Below are 26,019 nucleotides of genomic sequence, written 5' to 3'. Positions count from 1 at the left end.
TCACGATTTGGGTCGCTCCCACCGGAGGACACCGACCGTCTGAGTCCAGCCTTCACCGAGGTGCTAACCAGAGGAGACGGTGCACACAGGCGGGGGGGAGAGACGCATGAGGGTTTCGTCCCAGGAGCTGGACTGACAACTCGGGATTTGTCCTCCTGCCTAGGAGAGGAGAGGAGAGGAGAGGAGGAGAGAGGGGGGATCTTCTGCTGGAGCGACCAGCCGTCTTTTCTTCTGTCGGGGCTGCGGTAAAAGTCGTTCACGATGCCGGTGTTTCACACCAAGACCATCGAGAGTATCCTGGAGCCGGTGGCCCAGCAGATCTCCCACCTGGTCATCATGCACGAGGAGGGGGAGGTGGACGGGAAAGCCATCCCGGATCTGACGGTGCCGGTGGCCGCGGTGCAGGCGGCAGTCAGCAACCTTGTGCGGGTGAGTCCCGAGTTCTGATCAGGGCGTCAATTCACATTTATCATCCAAACTTCCGAACCTGCCTGACACCTGACAGTCCAGCTTTTCTTAATCAGCACCATGAATCATTAGAGCAGCAGATCACCGGAATACACAGGCAGCAGATCATTATTTTCCTGCGGTGCTCGCAGGCAGATTTATGGCCACAGCATCTTGATCTTTGCTCGCCATTAAAATGATATAAAAGCTGCCATGCATTCAGCCAGCTGACGCTCGTGCGTGCTCCACGAGCTCCTGCGGTAGTTTTTCACGCGCGTCTGTGCGCACACAACACAGCAACACAGCAACATGACAAACTTTGCCCCCACTGACAATCAGATGGCCGCTGAGCTAAATGAAGTTTGTGGGGCGGAAGAAACGAGTGCTGATTGAATTAGCAGGATGCGTGTTTCTATCTCCCCCCTCACTCCCCCTCTCTCTCTCTCACACACACACACTCACGCACACACACACACAGGGAAATGTCACTTGTGTCAGAGGCAGAGTTGTACTGTAGCTTTCTGTGCTCTCAGCTTCATTAAACTCAGTTGGATTATTGCAGAATGTGCAGTTTGTGCAACAGTGACTTTAAGAAACTCAGCCCATTCATCACAATAACTCCCACAGAGAAATAGATACACTCTGTGGTCATCTATCAGACTCCCACACTTTCTTCCTCGCTCCCCCTTTTCTGACTCCTCCACTAAACCTGTCCCGTTTACCTCCTCTGTCTCGTTCCTTCTCTGTCGTCTTGAGTCTAAATGGTCATTTTGTGGAGAAACGAAGCAACGCCTCAGTCAGATGTCTCCTCTGCATTCACTGACCGGAGAAATCAATACAGGCCACATCATTAATGCTGCCCCGGGTCGCTGTTATTGATGCAGGGGGACAAGGCTTCATTCACTCATAAGAAATCAGCAGCAGACGGAAGGAAACTCACTCGCTCACACTTTAATTATTGAGGGAGGAAAGGAGCTGGATGTTAATTTGAGTCAGAATGTATTTCAGAGTGTGGGAGGTCACACTCTGGTGGAGCAGACTTCTGTTATTGCAGGCTGTGTGTCAGACTGAGGAGCTGTCTAATCTTTGCTTTCTCAGGATGTAAACAGACTACTTCTCTTCCAGCACCTTGACAGTTTCATTTCGCTCTCGCCTTTATGTCGTTTTTTCTTGTATTTTGCTTTTGTACATTGCTGCATCATCTCGCTCTCGGGCCTCAATTATAAAACAGGCATGATGCATTTTGATCTTCAGTGTGACTTAAGCAGAACACCATGTATAAGTAGTTATTTATAAAGCCTTACTAAGACTTGGAAATGATCTTATCTCTAAGAAAAGTCGAGACTTGACTTAAGTGATTTTCCTCCTGGTTATGTAGGGGTATTGCAGTTTGGGACTTGAACTTAGTCCTCTGAATAATACACGCTGCCTTGCTTTAATCTCCTCTACCATCGTCTTCCAAAAGATTTTCTCAAGAAGATTTTCTCTTCTGGTCCATCTCTGTTCCTGACTAATATCTCGTATGTGCTGGCATCATATAAGAGGAGATCACAAGGCAGGTGCCATCAGTTTAAGCTGATTTGAGATTTATAGATCACAGATGTGAGATTTACAAATAGGATTCTTAAAACCTGCTTAAGAAAATAATCTTATAATGAAGTTCAAGAACGTTTTTCTTAATGAGGCCCCGTGGCTCCTCTGAAAAACAAGATATTTGTTTTCAGTTGGACTGCCTTTCTGAAATAAAGTTGAAACTGGGATTCAAGCTCCGTGGTTTGCTCTCTGGAGAGAACCAAACTAAAGAAAGTATTGACTCAGTGCACTTTGTGATATTACTCAGCATGTGTGAGGATTTTTAAGTACGACCAATACATTTGGATTATGCAAATATGCAAAAGTTCATTAATATTTTGCACAGTCAGTGTCCATGTTTACTTTTACACATCAATGAATGGAATATGGAAGTGGCCTGTGGAATAATATTAAATCAAGCCATTTAACTAATAAAATGCCTTTGAAAAACCTTTGAGTAAATTATTAGTCAGAAATTTTAAAGGGACAATTCACCCAAACACACAAATGTAGTTTTAGAGGCCTGGTGTTTTTTGTGTGAATTGCTCCTTTAAAATAGCAAATGGTGAGTAAACCTTTTCCCTGGCTTCCCTGCACAAGGACACACAAGATCATGTTGATAAATATCTCATTAACTGATAATGAAAAGGGCTCCTCGGTCTAGTGTCTTGGTGAAAAATCCCCTTCGATGCGATACCATGATGTACGAGTCCTTGATATCCCATCGCAGCTGGGCACACGTCTCCGTCTCTCTCTCTTTCTCTCTCTTTCTGTGCTTGTCCTCGTTGATCCATTCAGTTAAACCATCCAGACAGTGAGCAGAAGGAGGCTAATAGCAGCCCTCAGGCAGGTCGATGGGTCTCCGATGATGGAGATGCGAGGCTACAGGGGGAGATAAGGGCTGAGGACACAGTGACACTGGTCTGTCGGACAGAGGAAATGCTATTAGGATGGAGAGAAGAAAAGTAGGATGCAATAAAAAGTTAAAAACGCCCTCAGCTCCTGTCTTTTCAGGCATTCACTGTAAGACTCGAGGCATGGACACTCTGGATAACAACACCGCTCAATGCCTACACATGCAGTTGAAGAACGATGAGTAGGTTCACTAATTTAGGAGTGAGAGGTAAGAAGTGGGTGACAAGAAGGTGTTGAAAGAGAGCGCAGAAAGATGCTTGTAAAATCAGCAGCAGTTGGTTGCCGGGAAGATAAACTTAATTGGATGTAAAGGACACCAAAAGCTCAGACACTTCTGAGCAGACATGCTTTATTTTAGAAAGCTGATTCATTTCTACACCTGCGCAGTTTGAGCGAAGATATAACACAGTTTACAGCAACATGCCACCGTCACCACAAGAGTCCCACTGCACACTGATACAATTACACTGTTAACCCCGTCCAGGGTGGGCTGACCGTGGGGGGTACTTAGAAATCTAGGTCACCGAGACACTTAGACACTCACGCATACGCAGAAGATGGTGTCAGTTTCAATCAGTCAGAGGTTCTGCGTGGGCTAACGGCGCCGATTCAACTAAAGATCTGAAAGATGCTGCTGGTGTGTTTGCCTGAAAGTGTGAGCTCGCTGAAGAAGTTGTGCTGCCTCAGTGGCGTTTGTGGAGACGCTGCTGCTCCTGAAGGAGTCAACATACATCCTGAGCATGTCTGAGGGGGAGGGGGGAGGAAGGAATAAATAGATTTACCATTGAGTGGAATAACCACACTCTGACAGAGCAGAGCAGAGAGAGAGGAAGAGGGAGAGGAGGGATGTGGATGAGTAGAACTGTCGAACAGTGTGATGCAGAACGAGGGAAGAAGAGGAGGGATGAAGAGAGGAAGAGACATAGCCATTTCCAGTCGAACGCCGGCACCCTGTCAGGGAGGGAAAGTGTCTCTGGCGTCTTCAGGCCAGACTCTGCCAAGCCTTACAGTCCACCCGCCCTCCTCCACCCCCCTATACACACACCCCAACTGTTCCCAGCCTGCTCCTCCATGTAAATATGAGCCATCTCTTCTTGTTCTCTGGCAGACCCAGGATGAGTTTCCGGCTGTGGGTCCACACATCCCCTCTGCTTCTCAGTCTGCCTCAGATCTACTCTTGGCTAATGCTGTAAAGCAGGAATTGTATCATTTTTAAAAAAATCTTTGTATTGTTTTCTCAAATGCTAAAATGGTTAGATGATAAATTGGTCCGTTGATTGATTCCATCTTGCTAATCAATTATGTCATTTATGTTCAAATAAGTCACTTACATACATGTATGTCTTAACAGCCACACTATGCAGTCTTTTGTATGAATAATGGACTACATGGTCACTCAGAGATAACCAACAGAAAAACACCACCCAACTCTTCACTTCCTCCCAGCCCCACCGAGAGTTTTAGCATCTTCAGCGCATTGTGTCAGTTTTACATTTTGCAACTTCAGGTCCAGTGTGCAGGGTTTTTGAAATTCCTTATTCATTACTTTATAATCACCTGAAACTAAGAGTCGTGACTGTCTCCAGAGAGCGCCTTTCATGTTTTTAGCGGCTAACCTGTTAGCCATAACTACTTTATAAGGCCATGATATGTCCAATGGGATTTTTAGCTTGTTTTAAGATACCAAACATTTTATTGGAGTCAGTTTATTGTACGCCAGATTTGCTTTCTTTTCTCAACTTCTCACCATTTTGAGACACATTATAAATGATTCACTGATTAATATAGCAGGCACTAGAAAGGTGGCAGGATATGAGGAGAGACAGGAGGGACAGCGTGCAACAGCTAACTTTGTATCTGATGATTACATGTATTTGAACTTTAGGTCACCAAGTTCCACCAATATTCATTAATCATTACTTGCACGAGGGGACTTTTGCCATCACTCTTTAATTGGACTGTTTCGTGTAATTTTGAATTCAGAACAATAAGCTGGTAAAAAATAGAGTGTGATGGCTTTACCCACACCAGAGCTGATGCCTGTGGATCTGAGATAAGACCCGGCTAATTGTAACGTGTCAGTTTTGATTGTCAGCTGTCTGTTTCCTGCTGAAGCAGTCGCACCTTTCAGGCTGTACAGGCACACACACATCACACTGTCAGTGTGTCCAGCAAACCACTTAACTGTGCATTAATTATGTATAGAAAAATAAAGTGTTGCTGCTTACAGGAAACTCTTTGATCGGTCACCTGCTGTGACTCGGCGAGTTTGTCTGGAGTTTTCCATCAGGGTGCGCTCCACTCGTAGAGCAGCATTCCTCACATTTTAGAGTCAGGAAACAAGGAAATACACTAAGACACATTTAAGCCTTTGGATATATTATAATCGTGTCATTTGAGATGTTTTTACAGTGTGATGAATTTAGTAGAGTGATCATGAAATATATCTTATTAATGTGTATACACTTAATTCTCTCAGTCCTCCTCATCAGTATCTTTGCTGCAGTCACTATACTGTAATCATTGTCAAGCGTTCAGCTCAAGTTCATGCTTAAAAACTTGAGCTAGACTGGTGCCTTCAAAGTAAGAGTTATTTAGTGTTGCACACATTAATTACACAAAGATCAAATCCCTGATGAAACTAGATTTTCTTGTTTCTGCGGTTCCTAAAATAAACCTCTGATAATGACATTAATTATTGATGTGATACAAGCACAAAATAGATCAGCATAACATCGGTTGTTTTTCTTTCTATATTTTAGTTATTACCAGGCACAGCTTGAGCAGAATAGGAGAGAGAAGTCTACAGCAGCATACATGTCTGTAATTGCAAAATGGTTTGTGAAATCTGAAAATAATTCAGATGAGAGCAGTCGACCGGTTTGATCTCAGTTGGTGAATCTGTGCGTGCTGTGTGACGGCAGCCTTCTGAATCTCTGGAGCCAGAAAGTCCATTAGCTTACAGAGAAGCAAGAGACTGATGTCATCATCTCACTGTAATTGCATTCTCAAGTGTGTGTGTGTGTGTGTCTGTGTCTGTGTGTGTAGGTGAATGCTCGTGTGTTTTGTGTGTGAGAGTCAGTGCTACAGAGAGTTGTGGTTTTTCAGCCAGCTGTGTCATTTTATAAACATCTGCAGAAGAGGCGAGCGATGTCACCCTGCTGTGTATCTGTGTGCTGAGGTGTGTGTGTGTGTGTGTGTGTGTGTGAAATTGAACTTTTAAATGTCTGTTTTAGTTCAGTCTTGCTTCATCTCAGAGAAGAATGGATGTAAAAATTACAGGAACTTTAAAATCCAACCAAAACCCCAAGCAGCCCACAGTAGCTTTAGCTTTTAGCTGCAGTTAGTGCGACCCGTGAGAGCTGTCTGTTAAAACAGGGACCAGATTATATCGTACGTGAGCATATAATTCTCAAAATATGTTAAGGGTTAAGGTTATACTTAATATATTAAGACATCTTAAACCTCACAAAATAATACTTGAGGATTGCTTAGATTTCAACTTTTTAAACATGCAAACATTAAATGCAGAAATAATGTAATAAGAAATAAATTAGATTTAGATTCTTTCAAGAAGAAGATTGTAGTCACTGCACTAATTCTTTTCCAAGAAATGCAAAGACAGAGAATCATAGGTCAAATAATTGGTCATGATTTTTGCTGTGGTTAGCCTTTTATAGGGCAGAATACACTTTCTATGAAAAAAAGGGAAAAATCAGGTGAGGTGAAATGGTTTCTTGTCAAACTTCTTATCAGTTTTTGACAGTCTCTGCTTCAAGAAGCCTGGATGTCACATAAGATATACTTACTGTAGTTTAACAAGAGAGTGTGCAGCTAAGAAAGTCTCAGAGATTGGAAATATCTGACCTTCATAGAAAGAAAACCAGAATCTAGGCAGCAGAAAAAAGACAGTTAGTGTTAGCTGATTGATAAGTCAAGGCTACCAATGTAAACGTGTAGAATTCCTCTTTTAATAGATATTATCATGTCCATACTTGAAGTATGAAGTATGTTGTAACAACAATATGTAGTTGTGTAGGTGAGAATGTGAAAGGAAAAACTGCTTAATGGTGCAGCATGTAAGAACTGGCAGAAGTATCCGCTAACTGTTGCTGACTGTAGCTGCCGTTAGCTAGTCAGCTCAATTAGTCGGGCAGTTGGTGGTTGAGACTGGGAGCTTGGGGACCAGGGGAGTGTTGTTGTTAGCCTGCTAGCACAGTAGCTTTGGACTGGGACCGGCCGGGGCTAGCTGGTTAGCATGCTAACTTTAGTAGATACTAGGGGTGTAAATAGCAAGTTTCATCACGATACGATATTATATCAATTCTTTGGACAACGATAAGATATTTTCCGATATCACAAAGTCTGCCACGATACGATTTCGATTTGATTCAATACAGGGCCCTGCGATTGATATGAGATGATATCATATTCCCATTTAACACAATCAGTTACATTAATATCAGCTCACAAAAAGCAACTAAATTATGATTTGACAATTTTATTACTGAACTCTTCAGTGGAAGTATTATTTTATTAATGGTTCCAGACATTTAAAATTTCAAAATAAAAGCGTATCTTAACGATGGCGGCTATATGAACCGATGTTTTCACTTTGCATCGAGGCTATTGCATCGCTCATCATTGAATAGATATATCGATCCAGATCGATGTATCGTTACACCCCTATTAGAAACTGTATCTCTGCAACACAACACATAGACATCATAATGTCATAATGTAAACTGTTATTTCTTCACATTCTGCTGATACTTCCTAAAATTCTGACATATTGCACCTTTAATACAATACCTATCAAAGCAGGAGTTGAATACTTAATTTTGTTTGTTGCTCAAAATAGAACTGCAAAATAGAAAGTCATGACTGAGTGCAAGAAAATCATCAAAGTTTGTAGTTTGAATCTCGTTCAGAAAGAAAACATTGTGAGGCGCAGACAGGGGAAAAACTCAAGCAGCTCTAATAGAAAAATCAATACTCACAGTCATGACTGTCAGGTTCGGTTTGTTCAGTGAAAAGGAAACATCCATTTACCTTCGCCGGAAACTGAATATCATTTGTGATTTAATGTGGAAACTTATTACAGTCCTGGCAAACTGGAATGGACATATATCCATTCATTGATTCAACCTTTATTTAACACAGAAAGGCAGGAAGAAAGACAAACAGGAAGCTTGGATCAAAATGGCGATAAAACGTGAAAATAATAAGAATATTAGTAAAATGTGAAGCCATAGTAATGAATTAACAATTACAATTGAAGACAGATGAATTAACTTTAACAAGGTCAGCTGGAAATGAGGTAAGATGAGATTTCAAACTTAGATTTACCTAAGGATAACAATGAGGTCAAGTGTAGATTGTTGCAGACACACAATAAGAAAAACAAGTTCAGCAAAAGAAGCCGGCAGCTGCAGAATATGAGTGCTTGGGCTGAATTAAAGTTTTTCATGTATAATAACAGTCAGCTGAGGCTGAGCTGTTTCCCCCCGAAGCTCGACAGATATGACATGCATGCATGGTTGAAATAGGTGTGAATTGATACACACCCGTTCACCCTTCAGGCTAATAATAGTGCCCGTTTCAATAGTACTTCCCGTCTTGCTGCAGCTAATTATAATAAAGTAAATGGTCCATCTGTGTGTGTTGCAGGTGGGGAAGGAGACCGTTCAAACCACTGAGGACCAGGTGATGAAGAGAGACATGCCTCCTGCCTTCATTAAGTGAGTTCTTTGTTTACCTCCCTCCGTCCCTCTCTGTCTCACCCACGGTCACTCACACACAAAATTATGGAAATGGTCCACTTTATCTCAGCAGACAGAGAACTTGTTTTAAAAGAGGACTCCAGGCGACTTAATGTCAGGAAACCGGGCTGCGTTCCCAGCTGCAACAAAGAGCCACTTCTGAGGCCGAGTGAGCCCAGCTGACTGTCCAGCTCCAGCATCCAGATCTCTGAAGGGCTGTTTGTTGTTTCCAGCTTGGATCTGAAGAGCTGACATGAACTCTGGGTGCAGGCTGAAAGCTGCTTCTCAGCAGCCCCGGGACTTAGACTTCAGGCTGTGTTTGCTTGCCTGTATGTGTATTTGACTGAATTTCTTCCAGTTTGTTCCCGCCCCAATTTTCTTTTCTGTCGTCTCTTGATTTCCGATTTTTGCAATTAGCTTTAGCTAGATCCACACACACTGCTCTCTCAGGCCCACTCACACATACATGTTGCATTACACCATAAATCTCACTCACAGGGCTTAGAAGGGGGGCGTGTGGGAATGTGAACCAGCCTAAATATAGATGAACCAGCAGCCATCGATACCCTGACCAATGGGGGTCAGAAGGAGGAGGGACTTATTCAAGCGCTCTTCAAATCCATCACCTTCTTCAGGTTAAAGTCATTATTGATCTTTAAGGAATAGGCATGAAAGCCCAAAACATTGACCATTCTAGCAAGAAAGTAAAGGTTTTGCTATTTCAAACATAACACAATCTGAATCCCCTGTTTAATTACTGCAATCACACCTTTGTCATTGCTTTTTACTTGGAGGAGATGTCCTTCCAAATGCAATCTTCATTTTTCCCTCTGATCTATTTGATTTGGCGATCAATTCCTGTTATTGGTAAACGAGTATGCTGTCTTTTACCCTGACTGCTCGTGTTAAGCCCGCTGTGTTTTTTTCAGGGTGGAGAACTCGAGCTCGAAGCTCGTCCAGGCATCTCAGATGCTAAAGGCAGATCCATACTCTGTTCCTGCACGAGATTACCTGATCGATGGATCCAGAGGGATACTGTCTGGAACGTCTGACCTGCTCCTTACCTTCGATGAGGCCGAGGTGTGTGTTTGTTTTTGCCTCCTTATAGCCAAGTGTGTGTCCTCAGGACCACTCTTACCTCAGAGGTGTGGTATCCTTCAGCGAAATAAAGCTTTATATAGCTGCATAGAGGAAGGAGGAACTCAGCTTAGAGCAAGTCTGTAATGGAGTCTCGTATGCAGCCAGATCTAATCACTGAGATCAAATGACTTCCCTCTGTCATAACTCAGGGTGTGTGTTTGTGTGTGTGGCTGCCTTTGCGTGTGTGTGTGTGTGTGTGAGGATATGGTATCTACCAGCCTGCATTGGTGTGTACATGTGTGTGTTTGTGTGTTGAATCTTTGACGGCAGCTAAGTGAAGTCACATTGGGCACGTGATAATGCTCACCATCCCAGTAGCATCAGTAGCCTCATTTTTGTAAGAGAAACTTCTCACAGTCACAAGATGTACATCACAAGACTGTACACACACACACGCACACACACACACACACACACACACACACACACAAAGACACCACTCAACAGTGTAACTTCAACGCTGTCTAAAAAAAGCTCACACACACACACGTGTCTCATCATTATCAGCTTGTGTTTTACGCTTGTTCTCATCTGCTTGTGATTATGTCTGTGTTGTGCCCCAGGTGCGTAAGATCATTCGTGTGTGTAAGGGTATCCTAGAGTACCTGACGGTAGCAGAGGTGGTGGAGACCATGGAGGACCTCATCACATACACCAAGAACCTGGGACCAGGTCAGCAGGAGCTTTCCCTTTTGAATCACTTTAAAGCTGCTGCACAGTCAGCAAGAGACGACTCCATGTGGTTCTTAAAATGTCACTTTAGGGGAGAAGTTTCATGCTGTGTGACTAAAATTGGAAATCACAGAGTCATGTCAGAGGAGTCCTCCATCCCAAATGTATTTGAACCAACACGTCCTCTTCTTCTTATGGTTGCAGTTTGGTTAGGTTTAGGAAAATGTTGTGGTTGGGGTTAAATATGTATGTTACTTATGTTACCTAGGCTACGTACGTGCATATGTACAGTATGTTACGTATATAGCTCTATTTACATTATTTACGTGACATAAGTTAAATGCGTTACCAAGTTAAAATCACTCAACGTTGACTTTTGGTTCACACAGGACATGAACAGCGATCGCCTGGATGAAAGTCCTGCACTTGTTTGACCCATCCGTCTATTTTAATCTCCTCCCTATGCAGACTTAGTCGCTCCTCCTCCTCACTTCCTCCTTTGCTGCCGTGATAATCACTATGGCCACTAGAGGTCACCACCTAAAAATAATTGTAAATATGAGTCATAATAAGCTGCTGTCACAGTCGACCTACATGGTCTTTTTTCTGCTGATTTGTTTAAGGACAACTGATATTTGTTAATCTCAAAAATTGCATCAAAGAATTGGAGTCCTTTGAGCAGCTGAGTCTTTATTCAATTCCATTTACATTCAGTGCAGATAGTTACTGTTGTCTTTATATTTTAGACAAACAGGTTTATCACTAATGTGTCTGCTAAAACATGAGCCATGCAATCAGTCTTTGTGACAGACTGTTCTCTGGGTTAAAACATCCATCAGTCAGAATGAAACACTAAATGAAGCGACTGCTCCTCTGACACTAAGGTGCTGTGATTAAGGATCACTGGCGGGAGAGCCTGACTATAAACAGGCTATTTATCATCAGAGGTAAAAGGTCAATTGTGTTGTCGGTTCACGGTGGCATAATGAGCCGGAGGAAATCTGGTGCCAAGGTTTTCTCACACACGACTGATGCTGTCATTGTACGAGATCAGTCATTCATGAAGAAACGATCTGTTTGCATGTGTTGGAACACCTCTGTGGTGAATACACTGGAGGATGCCCTCGGCCTCTGATTGTTGGAGCTAAACACAAGGCTACTACAATTTGTTTTGACCTCTAACTTTCACAGCACTGTAAATTCTCCCCATTCTCCATCTTTTCCTCAGGGATGACCAAAATGTCCAAGATGATTGAGGAGAGGCAGCAGGAGCTGACGCACCAGGAACACAGACAGATGTTAGTCAACTCCATGAGCACTGTCAAAGAGCTGCTGCCTGTTCTCATATCAGGTGTGTATGTGCAACTGTGTGTGTGTATTGGGGGGGGGGCAAACAACATTGTAGGTCACTGCACATCCAAGAGTTGTTATAGCAACGCTGATAATTACAGTCATTACTTTCTGGGGATGTCAGACTGACTACACACACATCGCCCACTAGCTGCTGTACGAGTGACTCTCGTATTGTAACTGCACCAGCAAAGAAGAGAAACTCTGTCACAGCTTTTGCGACGTTCAGCCGTGCACGTTAAAGCAACATGATGTGACTTCTGGAGAACGACAGTTGATTGTTGAGTCTCATCCCTAGGTCATCAAATACTGACACTTTGGGGTGGTAAAAGTTGTTTAATGTGCCGTACCACCAGACTACAGAGCAGCTTCTAGCCTTTTAGACTTGAGTTCATTCTCAGCACTCCGCCATTAAAGATAGTTTTAATTTTATGACGTGTCTCACCAGGATAAGTCTAAATTGGACCCGGTGACAGACATTAAGTATACCTATAATAATTACATAGAAATAGCCGCTGATGGTCTTGTTAGCGTATCTACTGTAGGTCATACAGAGAGATCAGTAATAAATTGAGACTGCTTCATAACCAGTTAAACTCCTTGTAGTATGGTGCTGGTGATAATAATTTATTAATGCTGCCCCCAAGTGGCCAAAATATCAACTAATGCAACTTTAAAGCCACTAGAATTTAAGGGCTTATAGTGAGTTTGACATTATTCTGATGGCGTTTCTTTTGGGGTTTTGCCACAGTGCCTTTTTCGATGCTACAGATAGCTGCTTTACTGAACAGTTTAATCTCTTGTGATGAGTCGATGCTCCTGTGTGATCTGTAATCATCATTAATACGCATGCTTTGTCCTCAGCTATAAAGATTTTTGTCACAACCAAGAGCAGTCGAGGTGCCGGCATCGAGGAGGCCGAGAGGAACAGAAAGTTCACCTTTGAGAAGATGAGCGCTGAAATCAACGAGATCATACGAGTCTTACAGCTCACCACATGGGACGAAGACGCCTGGGCCAATAAGGTACGACCTGTGCTGCACATTTGAACTCTTCATTTTATACGCCCTAAAAAAACAACAACTTTACAACTCACGTAATCACGTTTTGCTTTGGAGTGGCCGTTTGCACACACACATAGCCACACATCCCTCTCCGAGAAAATTCACTCTTTACTTTCTGTCTCCACTTTTCTTTTTGCCTGGTAGTATAACTCCTGGTTTTTTCTTTTTTCTTTTCTTTCTTTACCTTTCTCCTCCATTCTTTTCCTCCCTGTAGAAGGTAAGCCTGTTTCTCTCCCCCTCTGCAGTTTCCAGCATGCAAGTGTGTGTGTGTGAACATATGTGTGTGTGTGAGCAAAAGACGGAAGTATGTCCTCATGCTTACATATGTATCTGTCATGCTGGTATTTAACAGTAAGTGTGTCATGTGTTTTAGTCCACTGACTGTTAGCTGAGTACACACACTTCATCACTATACCGTTATATGTGCATCTGTTTGTCTCCAGATGTCCATTCGAGTCAAATGACTTGGAACGGATGACGGTTATTTACGTTTTTAAGCTCTTTCATAACAATTACTGCCTCGGAAAATGTAATCCATCGTCAATCATGGTGTTTTCCTTCTTATGTTGTTCATGTTTATGTGTGATAGAGCTGTCAGAAGTGCAATAAGAGGCTGTTTTGAGCTGATTATACTCTCTCTGAATGTTTTGGGCACATCAGTTAATAGAGGCTGTGCTATGAGGTCATTTACTGTGAAGTTCAAATCTGTTTCACTAGTCTAACCTGTAACCCTGCATGTTTCTCTGCACACAGCTACCTCAGACAATGATCTGTCTTTTTGTGTGTTTGTGTGTGTGTGTGTGTTTGCTGTGGACATACTTTGTGTATAAGCTGTGATAAGCACTTACTGGCAGCGTGAGGGGGAAACCGCTGGCACATGATGACCGTCCAGCTCCTCTCAGGTCATGAATTATAGAAATAAGCTTGGTCGGTGTCCAGACACATCCATAATAGATGGGCTGTATTGAACGGCTCCACTTAAGCTGTTCATTCTCCTCTGAACTGGAAAGAGGCTTTTTGATTTTTCTGTACCATTCATAAAGTAGAGAGAGGGTTTGTGGCATTTTCGATGTAAGGTCGTTATCCTCCTTTCACAGCGTATCAGGTCATTAGTAAGGCTGTGCAGAATTGCCGAAAGTGGTTATAGTAGCTACTTTTCAATACAACTTAAAGGAAAAGCTCACTCAAATATGAAATTATGTCATTATCTACTCATCCCCATGCTGTTCTGAATGGGAGGTGATGTTTTTGCTCCACAAAACATTTCTGGAGGTTCACAGCAAAACAGAGTTACAGCACTCTCCTACACAACTGAAGTAGATGGGGACTTGTTTTAAAACATCTAAAAAGAACAGAAAAAACATCAAATGTCTCCGTACTGCTCTTCCAGCGTGATCAAAGTCTTTGGAAGCCCCAAATTTATTTGGAAAGACATTATTTACAAACTCAACACATGGTCGAGCTTCTGCACCCACTATAGACAGGGTGCACGCTGACACTTTTAGCTGTAGAGAGTGTAAATAATGTCTTTTCAAATCAATGTGGGATTTTGGGACTTCCGGGGATTCGGATTGCACTGTGAGAGCTGCATGGATCCATTTTCTGTGTTTTTTTTTAACATTTTAAAACAAGTCCCCATCTACTTCAGTTGTTTAGGAGAATGCTGCAGCGCTGTTTTGCTGTGAAGCTCCAGAAATATTTTGTGGACTATAACATTTCACCTGACTTTCCGGCATGGAGGTGAGTAGATAATGACAAAATTACTTGATGACTTTATTTGTGGTAAATAAATAATTGATTACTGCTCTACAGATTTATAATAAACATTAATAAAAGTAACACTTGACCAGGTTGAGAGCCCTCAATTAAGTAGATACATTTGGTAAACACTTGCAACTTATTGATGGCTGACAAACTTTAGAGTAAACAGCCACAATTTTTTGTAAATCTTTAATAAATTGATACTTTCCTTAACTATTAAAAAAAGCTTGTGGTATTTTATATTTTTCTCATTGTCAACAAACAGATCAAAACCAACAGTGAATTGATCCTACTCACAATTATTACTCGTGTAGCCAAAGCCTGATATCACATACACATATATGTAAGTTGGATCAACCCAATCTTCACCATCCTGCTGCTGTAAATACTGACTTGCGTGGCAAATGTGTGTTAATCCGCAGCTGAAAGTAGTCCCCAACAACGGCACTATTCACTCCTGTTGTAGGAGTGTTAGCTAAAAATTACAGTAACCATCCTGTTTAGAAAATGGGGTCATTTTCAATTTCAATGAGATTTACATCTTTTGGAGGAATTAATGGGCTAAGAGCCACAGGCAAGATAGAGTTTGAAAGTATGAGGCAAATAAATCAGGGTTTTTTTGGTGTTTCATGGACAGCAAGAAAAAAAATATAAAATAACACCACCCTTTTCCTTTAATTTGGGTTCACAACCTCACAACCTAGAGTTATTTTAGCACATTCTTGTTAGAACAGTATTGAATTAGTTTTTAAAGGCTATAACTGACAACTCTATTTATTTCTCTTTACCTCAGGATATGGAGGCTTTGAAGAGATCTCTGGCTTTGATTGAGTCAAAGATGGCACAAGCTAAAAGCTGGCTCAAAGACCCCCATGGACAACCAGGTAAGTGGATCTTCATACTTTCTACTATAACACTTCATCAGGATTTTAGATGATGGTCCTCAATGTGATCCTGTGGCGTGTCCTTGTCCTCAGGAGACTCCGGTGAGGTCGCCCTGCGCGTCATTCTGGACGAAGCTGGTAAAGTGGGAGAGCTGTGTGCCGGGAAGGAGAGGAAAGATATTCTGGCAACCGCGAAGGCTCTGGGACAAATGACCGACCAGGTCGCAGATCTACGAGCCAGGTAGTGAATTTGTATGAGAGAAATCTAGTTTAACTGTTGTCTTTCTTCTTTCGTTTTTCTTTCTTTCCTGTCTTTTCAGCTGTGTATGTTTTTCTTCCATGACAGAGGCCAGGGTCCGACCCCGGGGTGTGTGCAGCGTGCAGGCCAGTGCTCACAGGGCTTAGACTTGTTATTTGGCAAAGTGGATGGTGCTGCTCGCAGATTGGAGGCTCTAATCAATGCCAAGCAGGCCATCGCCAGAAGGCTGGATGCTGCACAGGTCAGATAAAAACAACAACAACAGAGTAATAAATGTGAACCCTCTCCCCAGTAAATTACACCTCCTCTCTGCTTTGTATTTATCCCATTTCTGTCTCTTTTGTCCTTTTTGATTTCCAAGAGCCAACAGTATGCAGTAAAATATGCAGTGTTTCGTGACCTTTTCCCATCCTTTAATCAGATAGCAACTTAGCCACATCTGCACATTTTTCAGGCCTGGCTGGCTGATCCTAATGGCGGTCCTGAAGGGGAGGAGTTCATCAGAGCACTACTAGCAGAGGCCAAACGCATTGCTGATCTATGTGAGGACCCCAAAGAGAGGGATGACATCCTGCGCTCCATCAGTGAGATCGCAGGCCTCACCGGCAGACTTGTGGAGCTACGCAAACAGTACGCTCTCCTTTCCTCTGACACATGCATGACCAATGACGCTTTGTGATTACTTTAAGTAATTCTTAGACCCTCTTTTTGTAGGCTCAAACTGCAACCTCATGCAGCCAATAGGTGGCATATTTTACCTGCCTGGAAAATATGTTGTTGCCTGTCAACCCTGGGCATCAGCCCTACAATAAGGTCTCAAACTGTTTGAATACGGGGTGATGGGGTCATGTGAAGGGTCGGTGAAAGTTAAAGGAAGATACCACTCAATTCAAGGTTCATGCTGCAGAGTTTCATTCTTGAAATAAGTTTCAGTTTAGACCAGTTAGGTTGATAAATGGCACCGTAAATCAGTGAATCACAGCAAGATGAGTCACGGTTAGGAATATTTTTTTCTGAGCTCCACTTCCACTCCATGTACTGACCATAAAAGGAAAACAGAGGTAAACATGAACAAGTAAATCAAATGACTCAGCTGGTTTCCAACATAGAAAAAAAACATAGCACTTAGATCTGAAACGTTGTGTGATCTTCTGTATGAAGGTCCGACTGGCGACAAAATAAATACTATAAGAAGAAATTATTTCCTATTCCACACTCAAAGACGACATTCACACGGCAGCCATTTTCCTTCAGTGTCTCACTCCATGTGAGAAGACCAAATGTCATACAGCTGTGTGGATAAAATTTAAGTCTTCTTGCCGTAATGAAGCTGAAGGATTATTGTCCTGGACCAGAACTGCTTACAGTGTAAACCAGTAATGAGCTTTTATCTTCATTTCATTAGATGAAAAAACGGCAACAGCCTTGGAAAGTGGTATTTCCTTTTAAGCTGGTGTCTAACGGGTGGTTGAGGCTAAACATTTGATGGGTTTGAAGTCTCTATGTAACGGCGAAATTCGACACTTTTTGTTTCCTCCATGAAACCACCTCTCTTTCTGTTGCTGCCTCAGGGGTAAAGGTGACAGCCCAGAGGCCCGTGCATTGGCAAAGCAGATCGGGGCGGCGCTGCTGACCCTGCAGTCCAAAACCAACCGAGCCGTGGCCAACATGAGACCAGCCAAACCCGCTGTCACCTTGGAGGGGAAGATGGAGCAGGCGCTCCGCTGGGTGAACAACCCCGGAGTGGACGACAGAGGAGTAGGTGAGTGCGGGTTGGATGATGTGGTCAAAAATAAACACTCTGACCTTCAACGCCTTTTGTCAGCCTGTGTGGGTGATGGAGAGCATGTGAATACTCATTCATGCCAACATTCGCCGTTTAATCATTCTGAATGTGGTACAGAATGTCTGACTGTGCTGGTGACTGGTGCCATTTCCTTAAATGCCCACAGTGAGGTATCAAATGCATGAATCACTAAATGACAAACTTGACCTACTTAGGGGAGCATTGTAGTGTTTTAATTCTTTGATGCCAGTTGCCTTATTCCTGCTTTGTCTTTTTATTGTCTCTTATTTTCTCACATGCTTCCCTTTCGGAGCAGAGTATGAGATACTAGAGTGGAACACAGGTACCTGCCCGCTATATGTTTTCTAAGAAGATGTAACCAAACTCTATAAGAATGAAACTTAATGAGGTCAACCACAAAATACACACCCTCGTCTCTTAGTTACAGGGAAAAAAATACATGAAGTCACATCTCACCATTTGTATTCTTAGTACTTGCAAGACAATATGAAGATGCTCTACTATTATGTCCAAATAAGGACATGTAACAATTACAGGTCATGGAGCAATTTTAGTCTAGTTTTGATTGAACACACGGGAGATATTGTGTATCCAGATGTGATAATGACCTCTGCCCTGCGTCTCTCCCTCAGGTCAGGCAGCGATCAGAGGGATGGTCGGAGAAGGGAAGAGGCTCGCAGGAGGCCTGCTGGGCCCGTATCGACAGGACATGATCGGACGCTGCGACCGAACAGAGGCTCTCATGACTTCTTTGGCAGACATGGCCGGCAGGGGCGAGGCTGAGGCTCCTCACGCACGAGCTACAGCCGCACAACTGCAGGACAGCCTGAAGGTAACTCAGTGGTCTCACAAACACACGTTAACTTTAAAATAAGTCAAAGCTCAGGTTGAAACTCATTAGAAACTTTCACCATCCATCCAAATGTTGTTGAAACCCACAGAGGTTGTTAAATTATAGGGAAGATCACAAAGTTTACATAGATATCAAATATGTTTAATTTCAGGGGAAATGAGAATAAAATGATGCACAAGAAAATTTCCATTTGCAGCAAACTGAAAGTCATTGAAAGTATTGGTGTGGAGCTCCCCCTAGTGGACTGACTAGATATTCCCTGCTTCTACCAGGACCTGAGGCAGCACATGCAAGAGGTGATGACCCAGGAGGTATCGGACGTCTTCAGTGACACCACCACCCCGATCAAACTGCTGGCTGTGGCTGCAACTGCTCCTCCTGACGCCCCCAACAGGGCGGAGGTCAGTGACGTACAAAAATCTGACTATACTATGATGTTCATGTCTATAGTCTGACTCTGTCAATATTCATGTTTGTAGGTTTTTGAAGAGCGTGCAGGGAACTTCGAAGCCCACGCAGGTCGGCTGGGGGCAACTGCAGAGAAGGCTGCTGCCGTGGGAACAGCCAATAAAGGCACAGTAGAGGGCATTCATTCTGCTGTGAAACATGCCAGGGAGCTCACACCACAGGTGCTTATATTTGTTTAGCTGTCCCTGATTTGCATGGTTGCATACCTGGATGAAACATGTGCCTGTCAGAGTCTGAGTGTGACTTGTCTGTTGATGTCCAGGTGACATCTGCTGCTCGGATCTTGTTGAAGAATCCTGGAAATAAGGCAGCTTACGAGCACTTTGACACCATGAAGAACCAGTGGATCGACAACGTGGAGAAACTCACTGGTGAGGATTTTCTCAACATTTCTTGTGTTACATAATTCATTGACAGTTTCTGCCTGTTAAAGTAGATGCAGCGTTACAGCAGCCTGCAATCATATTAATAGATCTCCCACACTACATCAACATACTGCAGATGAGATTTAAAGGGTTAATCCGCGTGTTCATGTGTCTCTCAGGTCTGGTGGATGAGGCCATCGACACCAAATCTCTGTTAGACGCCTCTGAGGAGGCTATAAAGAAAGACATCGACAAATGCAGAGTTGCCATGGCGAACGTTCAGCCCCAAATGCTTGTTGCCGGGGCAACAAGCATAGCAAGACGAGCCAATCGCGTCCTGTTGGTGGCCAAGAGGGAAGTAGAGAACTCTGAAGATCCGCGGTTCAGAGACACAGTGAAACATGCGTCAGACATCCTCTCACACACCATCTCACCAATGGTGATGGATGCTAAGGCTGTGGCTGGGAACATACAAGATAAAGGTACCGCAGTGCACTGTGCAAACACATGTTCAAGATACTGTATGACACAGGTTTGTTCACTTCATTATCTGTCTATGTGTCACTCTCTCCTCCACAGCTCTGCAAAAGGCCTATTTGGACTCGTGTCTGAGGATCCTGGCTGCAGTCGGAAAAGTTAGAGAAGCCTTCCAACCTCAGGAGCCCGACTTCCCTCCTCCACCACCTGACCTGGACCAGCTCCATGTAAACACAGTCAAAGTAACACATTTACTATTACCCACAGTAAAACTGTGAATGACCCACTGCTTCCTCAACAGCATTAACTAAAATGTAATGCTTTTCAGAGAGGGAAAGTGAAAAAGTGCAGCACCGCAACATGTGTGTGTCTGTGTGTGTTTTCTCCAGGTCAGTGATGAGCAAGCGCCACCTAAGCCCCCCCTGCCAGAGGGAGAGGTTCCCCCGCCACGGCCCCCTCCTCCTGAGGAGAAGGACGAGGAGTTCCCAGAGCAGAAGGTTGGAGAGGTGGTCAGCGAGCCCATGATGGTGGCCGCCAGGCAGCTGCACGACGAGGCACGCAAGTGGTCCAGCAAGGTCAGTTCACACAAACACACCGAGGAATATACAGTTTACAAATCCACTCAATGCATAAAATCAGTAGCATACATACAGTTGCAATACACTTGTCTGATAATGCAGTACTGTCTCATATTCTGTGAATACCCTGAAATCAAGTATTTCGTCGCGTTGATGCTGAAATGTGGAGATCAGTGGCTCGATTCCACTTTTCAGAGGGAAACTGGAAACTGTCATCTGTTCGAGGTGTCTGCATGTAAGGTTGTTAATGGCTTACACATGCCCAAAGTAAATAAGGAGAGAGAAACAATCAACTGTCACATCTACTGAAGAAGTAGAGGACAAGTGCACTATTTATAAGCAGGAGACTTTATATTCTTTGCACTCTGATACCTGTTGGTGTCTGTGTTCTGTATGTGTGTGTCCAAGTGTTTCTGTGTGGAGGAACTGTGTATGGGGACACTTATTCTGTGTGAATAACTATTGATTATGCAGGAATAAAGCCCTCTTGCTCTCTCTGTGAAGCTCAATTTTTCACACCTGTTTATTGAACAGTGCATCAGAGATGCACAATATATCTGCTTCCCAGCACACTGCTAGACTCGTAAATACACCAGGAAGATGTCAAGCACTGGTTTTAGTTACAATTAGAAATTCTTTGGTTGTGCAAATGCTTTAAAACTGTCAACTCAGCCACTGCTAGAGTCAGAGTAAGGCCCATCATCCACCTGCTACCTGCCCGAACCAGCTCCTCCTCCTCTTTTTTTCCCATCTTTGCTTGCGCGTGCAGTTTCACCTCCCTCTCCCTGCTCCTTCACTCGTGCTTGTACTCGCTCCTCCTCCCTCCTGTGAATCTTCCTGTCCTCTGTTCTTCCATCCAGTGCCTCTCATACTGTACTAAATGCCTCCTTTTCCCATGCTTCCTTCCCTCCTGCCGGCTTCCCCCCTTCTTCTCCACATTCCTCCTTTTTTTCCTCCTCCCGCCCCCTTTGCCTCCCTCCCTACCACCACCAACGATCCCCCCCTCCCTCCCCTCCCCTGCCCCCGACCAGCCTGAGGATGAGGAGGCAGTAGAGGAGAGGGAGGTAGATGATGAAGATGAGTTTACTGATGGTGAGGATGACTATGAGCCAGAGCTGCTGATGATGCCCTCCAACCAGCCTGTCAATCAACCCATTCTGGCAGCTGCCCAGGCTCTCCACCAGGAGGCGCGCAAGTGGTCCAGCAAGGTCTGCGCACGCACATGCACATGAATGCACACACAACCAGACGTGGGTCAGATGGTATTTCTTTGACCCCCCCCCCCCTCACACACACATACACACATCCACGCATGCAAACACAAGGAAAGCCCTGCAGGACAGAGAAGAAGCACCTTAGCTGAGTCACTGTGGCTGCACAATCGATGAGCTCTGCATCTGCCACTACCATGGAAACCTCCAACCAGCTGTGGCTGCCATTTTCTTTTACTATTGTTGCATCACACTCAGACATGGTTGACACACGGTCATGCTGATGCCATGCTAAGGTTGTACTAAAGGTCGAGGATTGTTGGAATGGCGAGTTTGTTTGTTGCACCACGTGGATAAACTGGTACTGGCTTCACACGTCCCTCCCTTATGTTCATGATTAGGTAAAGTGGTTTAAAGGAGGAGCCAGGCGGCGCTCTGTCGCGCTCTTATCGCTGTTGTCAATCACTCGTTGTCTGGCCAACCTGTGAAGCCAAGGATGACAGTTTCCCAAAGACTTCTGGGTGATGTAGTTTTGACATTAGACTGCCTGCCTGCCTGCCTGGTATGATCACCTGCTTCTGCTTCTTAGTCTCAGGGTGTGAACTGATGGCTCCATCACCTCATGGGTACTAACCTCAGGTTGATGTGAGGGAGACAGTGAGAGCCTCAACACTGTTTCCCTCTAAAACTATGGATTTTAATTTCAGATGTATCTTCTTCAATGAGGATTGAAGAACACGTGCTAACCTGAACTGACACTGCATGCAGCTTTCTGCTTTTAGATGTAGTGTCTTTAGTGTTTGATAACACTGTTTTCAGTATCCTACATTTTGATTATTATTATCAGTATTATCATAAAAATATATGTGGAATCATGACTCATACAGTGTTTTCATTGCATCCTCATCTCTTATCCAAAGCCATGCTCTCCTCTCCAGTATCCTGCTCACAGCTCTTATTGCTCCCTCCTCCTCCCTCCCCCTCTTCACAGGGTAACGACATCATCGCAGCAGCCAAGCGGATGGCTCTGCTGATGGCAGAAATGTCTCGGCTGGTGCGTGGTGGAAGCGGGAACAAACGAGCGTTGATTCAGTGTGCAAAGGACATCGCCAAGGCCTCAGATGAGGTGACGAGACTGGCCAAAGAGGTGGCCAAGCAGTGCACTGACAGACGCATCAGAACTAATCTGCTACAGGTAAGGACAAACACATTGGACCTGTTCACACCTGGCATTAGAATGTGTCTCCACATGAGTCTAGAGTGGCCTCTTGTGATTGGATCTCACTTCCCCGCTCTATACGCAGATAAATATGTACACAAAGGCCAAATATGTTGTTATTTTTGCACTTCCTGTGCGTGTCTGACGAGGCATGGGATGATAAAAGCATTTCACGTCATGATTATCCTGTCCAATATAATAACGATTAAAGATATTATCCCGTTAATCATCAAAATATTCTTAAAACTTTCAAATAAAAATAAAATTGCACTAAAAAACATACAGGAATCACTTTAACCTTTTTTTAGTGAAAAACAATCTCTCAAAGAATCATAGTAATTTAAAGGCCTCCTGCACCAAAAAAGGATAAATAAATGACAATTCAACACGATCTGAACACATTACTGCCCGGTGTGAACAGAGCCATACGGGCACAAACACATGCTGAAAAGTCCTCTATGTCTTGTACAGAAAATGATATTTACATATTTTTGCCCTTTCAAAGGTGTGTGAACGAATCCCCACCATCAGTACTCAGCTGAAGATCCTCTCTACTGTCAAAGCCACCATGCTGGGACGAACAAACATTAGTGAAGAGGAGTCAGAGCAGGTAAACTCACAAAACTGACGATACGGAGTAACAATTATTATATTTTATTATTGTATTATAATTGTTGATTAATTAATGTGTACATCTCTCTATTGTTGCTGGTAAAAAACTTTAAGTCATTTATTTACTGCAGGGTAGCTGAAGAATGAAGTTTTATCTCAATCAATAAATCATCAGAATTAGTTTATTATAATTTGAACCAGCAAAGTGATTAATGTTATGACATAAAAGTACAATATTTTCCTCTGAATTGTAGTGGAGTATAGTAGTAGTAGAAAATGGAAATACTCAAGTAAAGTACGCGTAATATCCCCAAATTGTACGTAGGTACTTTACTTTGTCCCCTCTCTCTCATTATTTGACCTCTAACTGCTTCCCAATGTGTCCCTGACCAGGCCACAGAGATGTTGGTCCATAACGCCCAGAATCTGATGCAGTCAGTGAAGGAGACGGTCAGAGAGGCAGAGGCAGCCTCCATCAAGATCCGAACAGACGCAGGATTCACCCTCCGCTGGGTGCGCAAGACCCCCTGGTACCAATAAAACAAACCTGGTCACTGAAACTAGTTAACACTAACTTGGATTGCCCACACCTCAAGTCAAAGTAGCAATCCGCATACTCATCATGAGTAAACATGTGCGCGTCCTCAAAGAGGAAACTGCAGGTGATTTTGATCCATCCTCCGCTGTAGTTTGGGTGTGTGTCTACCAGGATCCGCCAGAAGAGCAGGTTTCATTTATTGGAGTGAGTTCAGCTTTGCTGTCCAGTTCCCTTTATCTGTATCTGTGGAGTCACGCAGGCTAATCGGAGACAGTTTTTAATATATATTTTTGGTATGTTGTGTTACAAGAGTTTATTCAAATCCCAGGTATATATATTTTTTGCATGGAAATTTGTTCTATTTTCTAAAGGCAAAAGATGACAATAATATCTCCTAGAGGACATTTACTTTTAATTCAGTTTTTCTCAGTCAGAGTTTCTTATTGTCTATTGTATATACAGTGATTATTTGTTTTATGGACAACACTCTAGCTATGAGCTTTGTACACTGAGTTTGGAGTCTTGCGTGGGCTGATGAGCTCTCCTCTCTTCATGTTTACTTTTAGTAATAACGCTGTTCTTAACTGAAGATCAATGAGTTCAAAGGTGATGGATCACCGCTGGTGTCCGGCGGCGTTTATACTTGAAGAACTAAACGGTCTTCTTGATTAAAAATTGTTATAACTTATAGGCAAATGACACAGTTTCAAAAGTGATTGTATAATTTAAAAAAAAAAAAAAAAAAATGTATGTGTGTCAGTAAAGTTTTTTTATTGCAGGAGAGTTGATAGACCATTTTAATTGACTGTCACAGTACGAGCGACAGTCATGTAAAAGTCAGGATTAGTTAAGATGTTTTTAATTTGTTTTTAATTCTTTGTTTGAACTTTATTTAACTTTCACGGTGAACAATGCCAAAGGATTTCTTTTACATTACTGTAAGCTTCATGAGGTCCACAGAACAGATCATTTTCTTTAGACACTCTGAGGTACTTTTTTAGCAAAAAGAGAAAATGTTTTCCCTTGCTTTGCTTCTTTTTTTTTTTATTACTTATTAAAGTGCTTTGTTTCTGCACTATCTCTGTAACAGTTGAACTGTTCGGACATTTCTTTTCATAATTGATCAAAACCACTGATTTTAACAGTCATTCAACATCCTGTTTTTTAAAACTTTTCTGCAGTAGTCCCACCCTGAATGTTCTGACGCATCATTTTAACACAGATTTTCTAGATGACCCAGGTGGTTTCGAGAACAAAAACAACCTCTAGTTCTTTCAGGTTTAAATAAAAAAATGTATAAAATGTATTTGTCTAGAATAATTACACGGCAGTTACGGATTCATTCATTCATGGATCAGTAAGATTGGATCATTCCCTAAACAGGATTTCATCATCAAGTTTTCCTCCATATTTTTTACAATGGCTAGAGATATTTAACTGTTAAATGGAGAGTTTGTATGTAAACAGTATGAGCCGTCCACACGATGGGACGGGACAGAGCTCTAAACAGCAGCACAGAATGTTTAACCACGTTTTCGTCTTTATTTGGGCCTACCGAGCATGTAGCAGTCACTGACCCCTCACTGAGAGCCACAGGGTGTACTTCTGTGTGTACTTGATGTGTTCATTCACACCCTGAATGTATTCTGATAGCTTCGAGCCCTGCCAACACATCTGCTGTGCCTTGGAAGAATAAAAGACTATAATGATGACTGGAGTCGGCCTCTTAATTCAACGAAACGACTGTGATTTGTCGCATTTTGTTGACCATTTTAGTTATTTTTTTAATGTTTGACACTCATATTCTTACATATTGCTACTTGCAAGCTAACGATGGTGAGAATGTCGTTAGTAAACTATCTATTGCTATCTATATATCTATCTATAAATTCTGACCTGCTGCTGGTGTTTGATCTGATATTGAAAATGAACAGTTATAACAATTCATTCTGAGTGGGGACATTGTTGTACCAAATGTTTTAATCCAGTCTGTTTATGTCTGTAATCCATCCAATAGTTGGATTACTTTTCACTTAAATACACCTCATGGTGGAGCTACATTTGA

The 26,019-nt window shown here is 42.9% G+C and overlaps 1 protein-coding gene across 7 annotated transcripts; it reads left to right on the top strand.

The window, feature by feature from the left end:
- LOC311270624 (vinculin-like) lies at nucleotides 1–25,666 on the top strand. 7 transcript variants are annotated; one of them, XM_084375629.1, is made up of 23 exons: nucleotides 3–429; nucleotides 8,605–8,675; nucleotides 9,626–9,776; nucleotides 10,400–10,508; nucleotides 11,737–11,859; nucleotides 12,723–12,883; nucleotides 15,477–15,567; nucleotides 15,661–15,808; nucleotides 15,914–16,067; nucleotides 16,281–16,456; nucleotides 17,398–17,588; nucleotides 17,929–17,955; nucleotides 18,266–18,465; nucleotides 18,759–18,887; nucleotides 18,966–19,115; nucleotides 19,217–19,325; nucleotides 19,499–19,801; nucleotides 19,899–20,023; nucleotides 20,186–20,371; nucleotides 21,406–21,582; nucleotides 22,577–22,780; nucleotides 23,310–23,414; nucleotides 23,810–25,666. In XM_084375629.1, the coding sequence occupies exons 1-23, from the start codon at nucleotides 262–264 to the stop codon at nucleotides 23,954–23,956; spliced, it is 3,405 nt and encodes a 1,134-aa protein (XP_084231755.1). In that variant the 5' UTR covers nucleotides 3–261; the 3' UTR covers nucleotides 23,957–25,666. The 7 variants fall into 7 exon arrangements, with proteins under 7 accessions (XP_084231758.1, XP_084231759.1, XP_084231755.1 ...); XM_084375628.1 differs by having other exon boundaries at nucleotides 19,899–20,038; XM_084375632.1 differs by lacking the exon at nucleotides 21,406–21,582 and having other exon boundaries at nucleotides 1–429; nucleotides 19,899–20,038.
- The last annotated feature ends 353 nt before the right edge of the window (nucleotides 25,667–26,019 follow it).

Source organism: Pagrus pagrus, assembly GCF_965226575.1.
Source record: "Pagrus pagrus genome assembly, chromosome: 15".
Taxonomy (NCBI): domain Eukaryota; kingdom Metazoa; phylum Chordata; class Actinopteri; order Spariformes; family Sparidae; genus Pagrus; species Pagrus pagrus.
This window is presented reverse-complemented; position numbering and strand designations above follow the sequence as displayed.